This window comes from Xenopus laevis, chromosome 8L (genome assembly GCF_017654675.1).
Source record: "Xenopus laevis strain J_2021 chromosome 8L, Xenopus_laevis_v10.1, whole genome shotgun sequence".
Lineage (NCBI taxonomy): Eukaryota > Metazoa > Chordata > Amphibia > Anura > Pipidae > Xenopus > Xenopus laevis.
The window spans coordinates 96,974,527-96,990,990 of NC_054385.1; the positions used below are offsets into that span (position 1 = coordinate 96,974,527).

At 38.9% G+C, this 16,464-nt stretch overlaps 1 protein-coding gene across 1 annotated transcript in view; it reads right to left on the reverse strand.

Moving 5' to 3' along the window:
• Positions 1-5,031: 5,031 nt before the first annotated feature.
• The window catches only part of tyro3.L (TYRO3 protein tyrosine kinase L homeolog), a 94,727-nt gene continuing 83,294 nt past the window's right edge, over positions 5,032-16,464 (reverse strand). Inside the window, 3 exon segments of the mRNA NM_001088754.2 lie at positions 5,032-5,999; positions 11,579-11,715; positions 12,780-12,939. Of these exon segments, the coding sequence (NP_001082223.1) occupies positions 5,594-5,999; positions 11,579-11,715; positions 12,780-12,939 (703 nt within the window). The 3' untranslated portion in view covers positions 5,032-5,593.

Here is a 16,464-nt window from a genome sequence, read left to right on the forward strand (position 1 = left end):
TGCATTTTGATTTGAGTACCTTTAATGAATGGGATATTTTTTGTGCAACGGACAGCTGGGAAATGTGTGGGCCTGCAACTGTGGTGTGGTAACTAAAAGATCACATGAGGGGGCAGATTTATCAAGGGTCGAATAGTAAATTAGAATTTTCAAATTGTGTTTTTTTTGGTGAAAACTCACTAATTCGAATTGGGAATAATCCAAACTCGATTCGAATTCAGATTAGAAATTAGAGATTTATCAAACCTTTACCCTGGGAATAATTTGAAATTGACTATTCACCACCTAAAACCTGCCGAGTTCATGTATAAGTCAATGGGAGAGGTCCCATTTGAAGATGTTAATAGCCTTCCTGACATTCAAAATTTTTTTTCTGAGAAATCCAATCGAATTCTATTTGAGTTTTCGAGTCAGTAATATTAGTTCAAGTTTTAGACGTATTCCAATCGAATTTCGAGTATATTCGAATTTATTAGAGTAAAAAAAAATTCACACGAATTTGAAATTCGACCTTTGGTAAATGGGTCTCTAGGTGTAGAATATTTCAGATCTGCTTAAAACAGTTGAGGACTATTCTGGTCCTCCCTTTCTACTGTAACATCTTCTACTCTTTTTAGACAATGTTGGTGGGATTTGCTTCCATTCATCCACAAGAATCAGGGTCGGACTGGCCTGCCGGGGTACCGGGTGAAAACCTGGTGGGTCCCGACATTGGTGGCGCAGTGCATCCTGTGCAAGAGCCAGCCGCTCTGTGAATACCAGTGGGCCCACTGGCTCCTGGCCCACCAGCCTGCTTGCCAGCCCGCCCGCTCCCCCTTCACTCTGCATTCACACTGTCTGGCAAATGGCACGTTTTGGAGAGTCCCAGTCACCTGGAAATAGGGTTGCCACCTTTTCCGGATAAAAATACCGGCCTTCCTATATATATTTATAATTTTTCCCTATTAATAACATTGGGATCAACCACCATTTTTACCAGCCAGGTCGGTAAAATACTGGGCAGGTGGCAACCCTTCCCGGACATGACTGCTGGCTGGCGATTGCGATGCTGCGTCTGCATGTAACTCAACCCGTCCTGGAGTGACGCAATGTCACATGTGCCTGCAGCAGCAAGAACCAGTGTTACTGAGCAGCTCTGCAAAGTGGTAAGGGCCTCGGCTGGACGGCTGTTCGCAGGAGTCGAGTAGGAGCAAAAAGGGTTAAACACTAACTGGATTCTGCTATAAGTTACTACAGTCAACAGAGTTGACAATTACTGTCTGTGCTGATTCTGAAGCCTCCATTTGTCCACTGCTGCAGCCTGCAGCATCAGGTACTGACATGGAATCTGGCAAGTTTTTTTTTTTTTTTACTTTAAAAATAAATTAACCTGTACGGTTTCTCTCTCCATTACAAACACTTCTTTCTTATTTTTTTTTATAAATATATAAAAATAAAAAAAAGTAATTAAAAAAATAAGTTTCAATGTCCAATCTGTTATTAGCATGGGGATAAGCAGACAAAAAAAAAATATTACAGCAGACTTGTCTAACATATAACTCAGCAGCATTTGTTGAAAGTTTTAATACCTCTTAAAATAAAGTTTCACTGTAGTGATGAGTAAATTTAGAGAATTTGTTTTTTGGGGAATCGAAATGGTTTAAACATATTGAAGTCAATAGGCTGTTTTTCACGTGACAATTTTCCAAACAGTGTGACATTATTTTTACTAAACAGAGTCTATGGGCGTTTTCTGGTGGCAAATGCAGTGAAATATTTTGCTCTTCCGTATTCACTGGTAGACCGATTTGATAAAATCATAATTGTTTTCTCTAGGGAAGTGGTGCTTGGGTGGGGATGTTGCTCTTTACAGATATATTAGAGGGCATTATAGACCAATAGAAGAGAACAAAGGAAAAGCGGGCAGTGAAGCTGTGGAATTCCTTGCAAGGTGATGTTGCAATGGCTGATACACTTAAAGGGGCTGTTCATCTTAAGATTAACTAGTATGATGTAGAAATCATATTGAGACAATTTGCAATTGGTATTAATTTTTTTTTTATTATTATTTGTGTTTTTTGAATTATTTAGCTTCTTGTTCAACTCTCCCGTTTGGAATTTAAGCACATATCTGGTTGCTACAGTCCAAATCATCCTAGCAACCATGAATTGATTTGAATAAGAGACTGGAACATGAATAGGAGAGGGCCTTAATAACAAAGATAAGTAAAATAAACAATTATAATAATATTTTTGGCTTCCGGAATTTTTGATCCCTATCTCAGAAGAATAAGGCAAATATTTTAAAAACTATTTTAAAAACTATACAAAACAAATGAAGACCAATTGGAAAGTTGTTTAAAACATAAAGGTGAACTACCCCTTTAATGCTTTTATGAAAGGCTTGGATGACTTCTTGTACAGGCATAGTATCCAGGGCTACAGGGATTTCTGTAGTTAGTATATAGGCATGTATGTAAGCTGGTTAGTGTGTATCTATGTACATGCACTGATATATCATCTGAAGGGTTGATCTTGATGGAAATTGGCCTTTGCTCAATTCTAATGAACTATATAACTAGTAGAGCAAAGTAAACTACAGCTGCACCAGTTGTCTCTTACATTGTGTGTACTGCCTAGCTCAGTTTTGTAGTGAGCATGTTTTGACCCTTATGTGTTTGATAATGAAAATTGTTGCAAAGGAAGCAGAGAAAAGCCTGTATAATATAATAGTTAATGACGTTTACTAATTGAAATTAGGAATTACTGTTGAGAAAAAAAATGGCACCCCTAGGCCGTGCAGTCCTAGCACCCCTCTAGACCCCCTCCCTGCGAGCGCCCTTCCCAGTGCTCTCTGGAAAGCGGCTGGGCGGCATGCCATCCCTAATTTTTTGTGGCCTTAAGCCCAGGCCTTTGTGGCCTTGACACAAATCCACTGCTGATGGACTGCTGGGGGGGGGGGGGTCTGGAAGGGAGAGGGTGATACCACTCCAACTAGCAAAAGTAAAAAGTGACTGACATTTAACATAGTACAAGACACATCACTGGGGGCACCTAGGAAACTGATAATATGTCTAGCCCCATGTCAGATTTCAAAATTGAATATAAAAAAAAAAAAGTTTGCACTTTTGAAAAACTGATTTCAGTGCAGAAGTCTGCTGGAGCAGCACTATTAACTGATGCATTTTAAAAAATAACGTTTTCTTATGACAGTATCCCTTTAAAGGTGAATAACCAATTCACCAATTGCCAATTCCAATAAATAAAAAAGGGTGTTAGGATAATGTGGCTAAATTTTTAATGTAAGTGGGAAAAAATGTACTAGTAGCATGCATTTCATTCTTTTTTTATAAGTGCAGGTGTAATGAAAGTGCAAAATCAGAAAGAGAGAGTGGGCCCTAAAAACTCCCCCCTTCCACACAGCATCAAATTCAATAGGGGTACTGAGAACTGTAATTGTGCAACAGCTGTAGGTATCCCTGTCTTGTCCTAAATATTTAGTTATGAAAGATTACTCAAACCTACTTTGTTTGGCACGGTGGAGAATTCTGGGAGCTTCAGGGCTCGAACGGAATAAATCATCTGTACAGTAAATGTAGTAAGAAATTTGTAATGTACAGTATATGATTATATTGAATGGCTTTACAATAAAACGCCGGAATAAGCCTTTAAAGTGTAAAATGCACAGGTACACGCTCACTATTATTTTTTCAGTCCTTTTTATTGATAGAAGAATTTGATGTATCATACACATGCTTCAGAGGTCCTTCTGCCCGCTAAAGGACTGAAAAAAAATCACATTGTGTAGCAAAATATTAAAATTGATAAGATCTGGAGCAACAATATAGAATTTGTTCACTTAGCTGGAAAAGGGGATCCAATAAAAAGTATATGGGACACATGCCACCCTGTTTCTACCAAGGTAAGAATTCATGTACAAAGTAATGCCGCTGCCAATTACGCAGGAAACACCAACTGGTATCAATTTGTCCACTTCCCATGCACTGACATATTCCAAAGTCTTTAAAAAAAAAAAAAAAAAGTCACTGATCCAGAAAATGCAGCAGGAGTTCCTCTGAACAAAGTGTTTCAGATATTGCATTTAGATTATTTGTTCGGGGGCTCAGCATGAGAGCACTGGATGCACAACGTGTTGCAAGTCTTTCGTTCACCATCGCATTGCTTTCCAACTGGTTACCGTCAAGCTGTAGGCTGTGATACCATTAAGTGGACCTCTAACATTGAGCTTTAGATACTTAAATAATATCCAAGGAGATATAATGGAAGCTCGAATCTAAAGCTATCAATTCATCAGACAAACAGTAGCACAAGGATTTGGATTTCTGTCTCTAAGATATCCTGGACCTAAAGAATCAATGTATAGTTCAACCTCAAATCAACTGACCAATGATAATGATTAGAATATAAATGATGTCATTTGGATACAGGTATAGGATCTATGATTTGGAAATGCATTATCCAGAATGCCATTTCCCTTAGCGTGCTTTGTAAAGGGAGATGGTCACTGATATGAATATATCAGTAATGGATGCTTGATAAATCCTTTGCATGACTTGTAAACATACATTTTTTCATTGGTGTCATTCCTTGATCTAACACTGTTTTCCTACTCCAAACAACTCAGCCATGCTGTTAGTCAGGAGTACATCGCAAAACACTGACTCATACTGAAATCGGCCTATTAGAGCAGGTGAAATCTGTCAGCGACTCACAGCATGAGAATGTTGGTTGAAGCTGGAACATAAATGTTAGGTTGAGGAAGCAACTGTAAGAAAAAAATAATAAAGACTGCTTTTAAAATAGATTTACTACACATCCAGAACAATTTAGTGGATTACTTACATAGCAACATTTCCCCTTTAAACAAAGAATTCTACTTTTTGATTTGTTTTTCTTCTGTAATAAGACAATACAGGTTTGGGATCTGTTATCCAGAATATTTGAGGACTAGGCTTTTCCAGATAAGGTGTCTTTCTGTAACATGGATCACCTTTAGTTTACTAAAAAAAAATCATTTAACAATTAACTATACCCAATATTGTTTTGCCTTCAATAAGGATTACTTATATCTTAGTTGGGGTGAAGTACAAGGTACTGCTTATTATTACAGATAAAAAATAAAATCATTTTTTTTTAGAAAAATGGACATAGCCTTCCTGTAGTTCAAAGTTCACAGGTTTGTAGATAATGGATTCCATACCTGTACCTTGTTTATTAAGCTAGCATGAATCAATTGTGATGGCAAACCCCAAGTCCCTAGCTCTCCTCATAACAGATTCAATACCTGTACAGAGATATTCAAGTCTAGGTATCATTTCAAATGACTTTGTTGGTGAGGTACAGAATGGGTACAATATGATGGGAAAGAAAGTTCTATTGAATATGTTGTTTGAGCCAATCTGAGTAATCAGATTGTATATTATCCCTTTTCATTCCATATGTAAAGAGTGTGCCGATCTGGAGGGAATAAGAGGCCAGGAGGCACGAGGCACAGATGTGAATTCTGGAACCAAATCCAAGCCTACTCTGTTTGATTAGTAGCCCATAAAAGGTATCACAATCTAAGTACAATGCTATATATGAGAGGTGTCTGCTAAAGGGTAATGACAACTTGTTCTTCCTGCATTTCTTCTTCTTCTTCCTCCTCTTCTTCATGCAGAAGCCCACGTGCTTCCCCATTTTGGGCACTAGAAGACCACTCATTCCCTTCTCTAAGGCACCCTGGGTTCACAATATAGCGATAATCGCTGGTGATTGCAGATGTACCACATGTCTGTGAAGGGCCTGCACAATAATCCTCCTCGCTGCAAAATGCAGAGTGCAGTCCGGAAACAGCTGCAGCTGCACCACAAGTCTCCCCAAGGTTCACATACAATTGGTCCTGACTGGCAGATAGGATTGACAGCCTCCCCCAAATAGCTTCTAAACGCTGCTTTAGGTCCACAAAGCTGGGCCGTCTCTTTGGCTCAGTGATCCAGCACTGGCACATCATCTCATATCTGAAAAAAGGGGTAGAAAAAGAGAGTTACAGGCTGGTAACATTAGTATGGCAAGCAGTACAGTGTTTGAATTCACAATAATATAGGTTTCCCCTTTAAATCCAAAATGACTGTATTCTCACACTTCTCCTGTACCAGTGAACTTCCTAAAATAAATATTTGCAGAGTGTTACTCACTAAGGCTTGCTTTCTCCTGCCTACTCACTAATTCTTCATTTCTATTATTCCTTTGAAAATGTCAAGGCACCTACGTACAGCCGAGAGATCGCCTTTATCCTCCTCATTACAACAATTTATATAAAATGAGATTTCGGATTCTTCCATACAGGCCATGACATGCCAGGACCTACTCTATTAAGGGTGTCACAATGAGCTAAAGCTTTGGCACAAAGGTGGGTTTGTATAGATAGTCCGAATCTCCTGCTAGTCCTTACGTGTACAAATCGACATATTTGTGTAATATCGCCAAAACCCCAATTTAAAACAATGCTTACAACAAAATATGTGTCTTGGTGTAATCTAGTGGGGGGAAACTGCAAAACACACATATACTGCTTTATGTTTTTACTGCTTTGCAAGATTTCATGCTAAATAGTGTGACCAGGGCCGTATTTACATAGTGGGAACCACTAGGACCAGTGCCGTTCGTCGCCCCTGTCCCCTCCCCTTTATTTGTGCAAATTTTCACTGGAGCAATGGGGAAACTTAAAAAATTATTGTATCTCCAGCGCATCTCCAGTGTTTTTGAACAAATGTGGGAGTGCTTGGACAGCATGCCGCCTTTCCACAAATCTGGGCCTGAGTGTGACTAACCTCTTGAGTGCCTTGGAACATTCCATGGTACCCTGCCTGATAGATATGTTTGACCCTGCTTAAAGGGACATGCTTATACTGTATTTCTTTATTGACAGACATCCATGAAAAACAAGAATATTATTATTGACTAATGAGCACAATTCAAGAGAACTCTATAATGCTGCCAACTTGCAATGGAAGCAACTGCTATGGAACCACTAGGTGTCGCTGTAGTCCAACAAATATTAAAATCTTACAAACCAAGCATGAAGTCTTTTTTTTTTTTTTTTTTAAGGTAAAAGAAAAAAGTATCAATAGATTTAGGGGCACCGAAGACAAAATGTAATAAGAGCCCTCTCTGTCTGGGATTGTAGCCATGTGCTTAAAAACATCCCAGACATCTCTAATTTGCATAGAAGTTGTAGGTCTTTGGTTTTCAGCTCATATTTATGGTACAATTCAAGTTCATATTCAAGAGCAAAATTGAGAAACATTTTACAGAATGATTGGGTGTCAGCAGTACAGCTTTCATGCATTTCACTGTTACACTCACAGTTCTCCAATAATTAGCTACTGGGATTTAAAAATTGATGAGAAGCAACAGAATAATGCAGGAAAATGTCCAGATATGGTTCCTGCATCAGTTATTTAACCCTCTGGTGGCCACCCAGGATCGGACTGGGGGGCCCAGGATCCACTGGGGCTGATGTCTCAGGGCCCCCCTCCGGGTCCCCAGCCTCAAACCCCCCTCGCCCCCACGGTGCAAGAACATGTTTTTTTTTTCCGCAAAAGGGAGGTCGGGACCGGAAGACTGGATTTGGGCAGGGAGCAGGGCTGGGCCCACCAGGTTTTTTCCCTGTGTCCCACCGGCCCAGTTCAACCCTGTGGCCAATACTGCAGCACAATGCTACTGTTCAAAATAATGACTCTAGCAGTGTAAAACTGCTAATATAAAAACTAAACAGTGTCGGACTGGGATGCCAGGGGCCCACCAGAAAACCTTAGGCTGAGGGCCCACTTTCCAAACTATTACCGGTATCTCTCCTCACTCAACCTCTTTTCTCTTTTATCTCTACATACTATACTCTATTCTTCCATTATTAAGCCTCTTTATTCCCATGAAGAAATAGGGAATGGCCATAAACTATGCTAAATGTTTACAAGCAAGAGGCCCACTGACACCTGGGCCCACCGGGAGTTTTCCTGGTATCCCAGTGGGCCAGTCTGACACTGAAACTAAATTAAACAAAAAATTAAATACAAACATTATGGGTTAGTTCACCTTTACCCTAACTTTTAGTATGTCACAGAATGGCCTATTCTTAGCAACTAAGCCTGGCAGCCAAAAAAATGTTGAAGCTCTGGGAAGCTACAATTTTATTGTTGTTGTTACTTTTTATTATTATTTTTATTATTATTATCTTTGTATTGAGGCCCATTCCTATTCATATTGGAGCCCCTCATTTAAACCACTGCTTGGTTGCTAGGGTAAAATGGATCCTGGCAAGCAGATAGCTGCTGCAATTCCAAACTGTAGAGCTGCTGAAAAAGCTAAATAATTCTCTCAGAATCTCACTGAGAAGAATTCTGAAGCTGGATGGGCAGACATCCCTCAACTAAATAGCCCACTGGGGTGGGAATAAAATCCTATCAATAGTGGGCTGTTCCTATTATCAGCACCAGAGGACAAAGGCCTTCAGTTCTGCTTTATAATTACAAAGATAGCTGCTAGCAAACCAGAGAGGCCCATTGTTCATACTCAGTGTCAGTCACATGTTGGCTGAACTCCCGGTGCTTAGTTCATTTTGAGCAGACACTAGATGTGATTGGGACATAAACATAACATTAACAAAAAAATCTGCCCCACATTTTTTCTCATGGGTTTCAGATAAAACAGCAGACACATTGGTTAATATAGAGAACCATCAGACCATTTAGTACATTTAAACATACTTTTTTTCTTTTAATTAGTCATGACGAGTAACTGCACTGCAGTTAATGTGGCCCCATTTTAGTTAATGAAGGTGCTTTACTGTTCACCATCCACAGAGGACACTTAGGGGCAGATTCACTAAGGGTCGAATTTCGAAGTAAAAAATACTTCGAAATTCGACCCTCGAATTGAAATCCTTCGACTTCGAATATCGAAGTCGAAGGATTTAGAGCTAAACGTTCGTTCGTTCGTTCGATCGAAGGATTTTAATCGTTCGATCGAAGGAAAATCCTTCGATCAAAAAAAGGTTAGCAAACCTATGGGGACCTTCCCCATAGGCTAACATTGACTTCGGTAGGTTTTATCTGCCGAAGTAGGGGGTCGAAGTTTTTTTTAAAGCGAAAGTACTTCGACTATCGAATGGTCGAATAGTCGAACGATTTTTCGTTCGATTCCGTTCGTATTCGAACGAATTTAACCAATTCGATGGTCGAAGTACCCAAAAAATACTTCGAAATTCGAATTTTTTTCATTCGAATCCTTCACTCGAGCTTAGTGAATGGGCCCCTAAATGAGGTAAATGAAAGGAATAAGCAGCTATACCCCAGCTCTGTGGCTCATAGATCCTAGGCCAGAAAGTCTGCATGGAATCTGCAGTGTTTAAGTATAAAAGTAAGTGCTAAGAGACAAAAGGGTGCAATGTAGGAAGCAGCCTTAAAGGAACAGTTCAGTGTGAAAATAAAAAGTGGGCAAATAGACTGTGCAAAATAAAAAATGTTCTAATATAGTTAGTTAGGCAAAATTGTAACGTATAAAGGATGGAGTGACTGGATGTCAACAGAACAGAACAGAACTTCCTGCTTTTCGGCTCTCTAACTCTGAGTTAGTCAGCGACTTGAAGGGAGATGGGACAATTAATAATTAGCTGCAGCTCAGATTCAAAAGCAAACAGTTATGGCCCATGTGCCCCCCCCCCTCAAGTCACTGATTGGTTACTGCCTGGTAACCAATCAGTAGAAACTAAAAAGCTGAAAAGCATTGTATTCTGCCTATTATGTTAGGCATTCAGTCACTCCAGCCTTTATACATTACATTTTTGTCTAACTAACTATATTAGAAACATTTTTTATTTTGCACACCCTATCCTATTTTGCACATTTGTTCATTTTGCACAGCCTATTTACCCAGTTTTTATTTTTACACTGAACAATTCCTTTAAATTAATTTTAGTATGTTATAGAATAGATTACTTGCAACTTTTCAGCTGATTTTCATGATTTTTTTATATAGTTTTTGAATTATTTGCTTTAATCTTCTGACTCTTTCCATCTCTAAAAAATGGGGGTCACTGACCCAGCAGCCAAAACCTATTGGCTACAATATTATTGCAGTTGTCCTCCATTTGTTTGCTTCAGAAACACAACTATTGTTTATACAAACTGCTTAGTATCCATGGGGGCAACCATTCAAGCACAGGATACACAGTAGATAACAGATAAGTCCCAAAGTATTGCATTGAATACTACAGAGCGTATCTGTTATATGCTGTGTATCCTGTGCCTTTTCTCCTTTTTCATGGGTTGCCCCCATGGCTACATAGCAGCCTGTTTATATAAACTATAGTAGCATTTCTGAAGCAAAGAAGTCAGTTTTACTAGTGCAGCACAACAGTACATCATATTATCCTTTCCTTAAAAGACTTTAATTTTTTAGTGTTACTGTTCCTTTAAGTGTGAGGACTGCTGTACTGGTTAACTCCGCTGAGACATTTTTTCAGAGGCAAGTATAGCAAACGTCTTTATGAACACTGGGTTGCTAGCTGTATTGCAATGTAAAGAGCATTCCCAGTGGCGTTACTAGATGTTACTGGGCCCCCAGCAAATTAATTTTAGGGCATTCCCTTAATTAGTATATAAATAATTAAACTGTGATTAAAATTCGCAGTTGAAAAATCCACTGCTTCAAAAAAAAAAAAAAAAAAAATTGGGCGCAAGTCAGAAAAGTCGCGCACATAAAAATTGTTGCACGTCAAAATTATTCAGACACCCATTTATTTTAATGCATTTGGGCAAAATAGGCGCATATAAAAATTGTCGCAGGCACCAAAATTTTTAAATAAAATAAATAATTTTGAAGCCCATTGACTTCTTCAATGCATTTCGCAAATTTTTCGCTGTTTCGGGACAAATTCGCCCAAGCCTAGTTTACACTTTTAACTGTGCTCTTAACTGCATTGCCAATTTTGGTCTAACTGGCTATTGTTTTGGCTCTGCTATGCCATTCGCAAGTGTCTATTTGCACCTTACGATCCATTGTTTAGCCATACTTATCTCTGTAGAATGTAAATCAGACCCTACAAAACGTCATCCTGGCTGCCAGGAAAAATGTGAGTCAATGGTTTAGCTGAGAGGTGCAGTTTGTTATGCTAGTAAAGAACTGAGCAGATGACTGGGTAGGACTTGTTTCACTACAAGAACATTACTTGCAGTCTCCCCCCAAGCAAATCACACATCTCCCAGTCACCTCATATTTAACTTATTTTATATTATATTTCAGCCAGCTTTATATCTCTGAGAGATAGCGGCCTGTTAGTCTCCTCATCCCTTTCTAGGTGGCACCAGAGTTCCTCATATTGTTTGCAGACCACATATAATTATGAAGCATTCCTGGCACATTGGCAAATTCTGAATAAGTTGATGTTTTAATGAGCGGTAGATGCTCTAATTATGTGCTATTTTTTGATCCTCTTTCCATTGGACTTTGCATCCATCAGCAACACAACACAAAGAGAGATGCTTGCACAGCTAGGGTAGCCTGTAACCTCTGTGGCGCAGGTGGGCACATTACTTACAGCTCGTCTAGGCAGTCCAGCGGCTGCTTCAGTCTGTTCCCAGCAATGAGGTAGCTGTAGATTTCAGAATTCTCCACACCAGCGTAGGGAGTCTGTCCCAGAGTCGCTATCTCCCACAGTGTCACACCAAATGCCCACTAGGAAAATGAAATATGAAAGGAAATGATTAATACTTTTTTTTTAATTTGATAGTATTAACCATAGGGTTATATTGTCCAAAATTTTTAAAAAAAATAAAAGCTCAATACGTGAACTGTACATGGTTTCCACATAATGTTAAACAAGAGATACACTCCAAGGTGATTGTTCCACCTATGAAGGGAGAGATGGTGCCTATAGTAGCAGTCAGGGCCAGGTCAGGTCGACCAGGCACCCAAGGAAACCGGGCCGGTCACCGAACGAGGGGGGAGGGCGACGAAGTAGAGGGGAACGTGATGGAGGGGAGGTTAACGCAGGGGAAGGGAGGATAACAGATGGAGGGAGGGAAGTTAGGGGTGTAAACCCGGCTAGGGGTAAGCAGGACAATTTTAGAAGCAGCTGCCCAGCGACCCTTCATTATTACGCCCTATTCAGCTGCCTCTTCTGCCTACCCCTAGTGCCAGACCTGGTAGCAGTGGGGATAATAGTCCAGTAGCGAACTATAGCATAGCTGGTGCAGAGCGGGATTGTATCAATAAGGTATAATTATGCCTAAAGTAGCAGTGGGGAAAGTAAGCTCTGGCAAAGATTGTGGGTAAGGAATAGCAGGTATAGTAAGGTTAAATTTTGCCTATAGTTGCAGTAAGGATAATAATGGGAAGTGACTGTGGTTGGGGATAGCAGGTATAGTAGGAAGAGATTGTGCTTATAGTAGCAGTGTAGATAATAGCCTCTGGGAAGGGACTGTGGCTGTGGGATAGCAGGTATAATAATGAGACATGGTTCCTATAGTAACAGCGGGGATAATAGCTGTTAGGAAGGGACTGTTAGAAATTGACAAAAAAAATTAATCAAGAAAGTTACTGGTGTATGCTTATTAATTTTGTTTTGCAATTACTTTATGTTATGCAGCCACATGACTCATGCTATATATCCCTGAAAATGATAACTTGGCATCAATACTGTACTGGACACATCAGACCTCTGCCCTTACCATAAGCTTATATAAATATGAATCAATACCATAAGTCTAAGCTTGATTTATACTACCAAGAACACTTACCACATCACTGTGCACAGTGTAAACATTGTCCGCAAGGCTCTCCAATGCCAGCCACTTTACAGGAAGTTTGGAAGCACAGCCTTGGCGGTAGTAGTCGCCACTGTAGATTTTTTTGGAGAGACCAAAGTCTGCCACACACACTGTCATGTCTTCATTCAACCTTTAAAAGATAAATAAGTATGACAGCATGCCTTTTCCTTTTTTGAATATTTGCATTTATACATATGAGTGGCTGCTGCCATAATGGTTGCTTATAACTGAAGAACTTTTTTTCAGCAGTAATGTAAATTGTAATAAAGGTCACTAGAGGTCTAATTCTATAGCTGTCCCCACTCACGTGACAAAAAATCCACTCAAAATTATTTTGGCATACTTGGTTCTAAAGAATGTTCATGTATACCATATCCCGTAATTGTGATTTAAAGTAGTATCTTATCTCTCTCTTTCTGCACTAATTCTAACTCTTGAAACAATATGAAGCAGACAAATCTTTTTTTTCTAAACACTGATGAACAGATTAAAAACAAAATTAATAGTACTAAAATGTATTCCCATTACACTTAAATATAAATATATTGTTTAATAAACTAGTACTTTCATGGTTCTGATGTGTCCAATGTATCAAACTCACAGCACCCCCAGCTGTTGTGATAAGCAACTCCCATTTTCTTCAGTCATGTTAAGGTGCGATGCGGTATTTGGGAAAAAAATGTACACAGATATTTGCATATAAAAAAAAAAGGAAAAATATAGCTATGAAAGATTGAAGCTCATTAAGCAAGACGCCAACAGTGCTACTTTTATCTACCATCTGCCTAGTTCTCTTCTCTAGTAATGCGACACGTTTATTTCCTTTACTACCTTGAACCCAAAAAATCATAAAAGCAAAAATATGCCTCAACTTCAATACAGGTGGCATAATTGTGCTGCTTTGGATCATGGGAAATCTGCACTGAATCCTGGGAAAGAATCCTTCCATCATTTGTGACACTTTTCCCTCCTATTAAATAACCCCCAAAGAGTTTGTTCACTTTTTGTGACAGAAAAAAATATATTTGACGCTTTTATTCCCCTTTGATAAAGAGATTAAAAAAAAAAACAAGCCATCTGCTTAATTGGCCTCAGTCTCTTGCAGATTAGGAGCTGTAAATTCAATTAAGTAGAGAAATTATGCTCTCGCAAGCTGGTGGCATGGCGCTTTGCTGAGGGGCTCTTAAATTAAATCCTGTTATCATCTTTCTGTATGGCCTTCAGTCACACATTGCTCAAGTGCTTGCATTCCAGTACAGCCAGAACAGTAATTTATTGCTAGATGAATTATTTAGCAATTGCAATTCTGTTTACAATGGATTCACTGTTACACATTTAAGCAGTTAGACAGGGAGATTTCACTCCACTCAGCGGACCCAAGGGCCAAGCAGTGTTTATAACAGGCAGGTCAATTGGCTCCTAATATAACTGATCCTAACTTTTGTGTGATATGGGCTTTACATTGTAAGCTCCACTGTGCAGGGACTGATGTGAATAGTGTATGATCTCAAATATACTGACACTTAATAAATAAATATCAATTTGGCAACTCTAAAGGATTTGCATATTCCACTAAATCACATTTTTCAGTCCTCAAGTCAGATGGCTAAATATGCAGGCACTGAAATGGACACACCAGCCAAGGTTTCCACACGTACCAGTAGAGGTCCTCAAACCAAACGGATTGGTCAGGATATCCTAGTTGAATTAAGCAACCCTGAGCCAGTCAGCTCCAGTTTGCCACTTCTGAGTGATAGCTCTCTGTCTCATAAACAATCATGGTGGCCAATCCAGTATAAAATGACCAAACCAGCAGAACTAATATGCATGTCTATTGATTTTTATGTTATATACAAAGAAAAGGGTACAAGTTGGAGTGTAGTGTTACAAAAATTCCAAACATTCCAGTTATATCACTCACATTCCAGAATGTGATGTGTAACCAGGAAGAATCAGGGCAAAAAGTGTTCTGGCTTCTCTGACACAAAGTTTACACACATTACACACATCATTCTGTCAATTGTAATTTGAATTTTATGATCCCCAAATGGAAAACAATAAGTATTGTTGCAATGTACAAATTATGGTATGAGATTTCAAATATATGAATAAATAAATTAAAGGTGTTGATCACCTTTCATTTAACATTTGGCATGTTATAGAATGGCCATCTCGGAGTAACTTTTTAATTGGTCTTCATTATTTGTTTTATATAGTTTTTTTTTTTTCAATTATTTGCATTCTTATGATTCTTTCCAGCTTTCAAATGGGGGTCACTGACCCCATCTATCATACAAATGCTCTGCAAGGCTACAAAGGCTATTGTTATTGCTACTTTTTACTACTCAGCTTTTTATTCAGGGCCTCTCCTATTTAAATTCCAGTCTCTTATTCAAATCAATGCATGGTTGCTAGGGTTATTTGGACCATAGCAACCAGACTGCTAAAATTGCAAACTGTAGAGATGCTGAATAAATGGCTGAATAACTCAAAAACAGCAAATAAAAAAAAAAACAATTGCAAATTCTCTCAGAATACCACTCTCTACATCATACTAAAAGTTAACTCAAAGGTGAACAACCCCTTTTACAGTCCAGCAGCAAAATGTTTACTAAAAGGCTGAGAGAAAAAAAAAAAAAAAAGACATGGGGGGGTTGGTAGAGAATACTCTACAAGTCTCCACATGAACATCATAGTAAATTGGTTTTGGAGTAGGAAAATGTTCTCTTCGCCTTTTACATTTTAGGAACTTAAAACTTAACATAAGAATATCTTTTTTAATTAAAAAAGATGATATTGTTACCTTTATGAAATGGAGAGCAATGCATTAAATAAGCTTCCAGCACATATGTGAAGAAGTGAAAGGGCTCCCCTAAGGGCTGATTCTCAGCCAATAGGTTAGGTTGCCAAACTACAAATTGCATACATATGTTATTTCATACAATGCCAAATGACTAGATCACAAAAGATAATAATCATCTTTCTATAAGTGAAATCATGCACCCTTAAGCTGGCCACAGACGAAAAGATTTAATCGTACGAATCTCCGTTTCGTACGATTTTTGAGACGTGTGTGGAGTGTCCCATAATTTTTCATGCCATGTCGATCGGTCGTTCAGTTGATCAGGCAGGTTAGAAAACTTCTGTCGGCTACTGATAATATCTCTGCATGTATTGCCGATGTGACGATATCAGTGGGAGACTAGTACTAGTGTCGGACATAACTTTTGTACAATTGCTGTCAGGGTCAGAACATCTTCTGATCTGTTCTTTTACTACTTTATTTGATTTGTATGATTAGTGGCAGGTCGGGAGATGGCACCGAACTATCGTTCGCCTACCACTCTGGCAGTGCAGCAGAGGAAATAATCTTGAGAGACCAAAGATACACATAGGTGGTGTTTCAGGAACAATAATTTAAGATACATAGGGCTATCCGGAGCACTGTACACAGTAAAATGCACAGCAGCCATTTACCTTTATTCAGGCTTGCTATGTACTCAAATATTGGTTTAATACACAGGAAAGCAATTTAAGCTCCTAATATTATGCCCCACCCCATACAAAGTCTTGGAATAAAAGATAAATAAATTGATGTATTCTGCAGTGAACTTCAATGTATTATATCCACCTCTGGGTTTGATAATGTATAAAG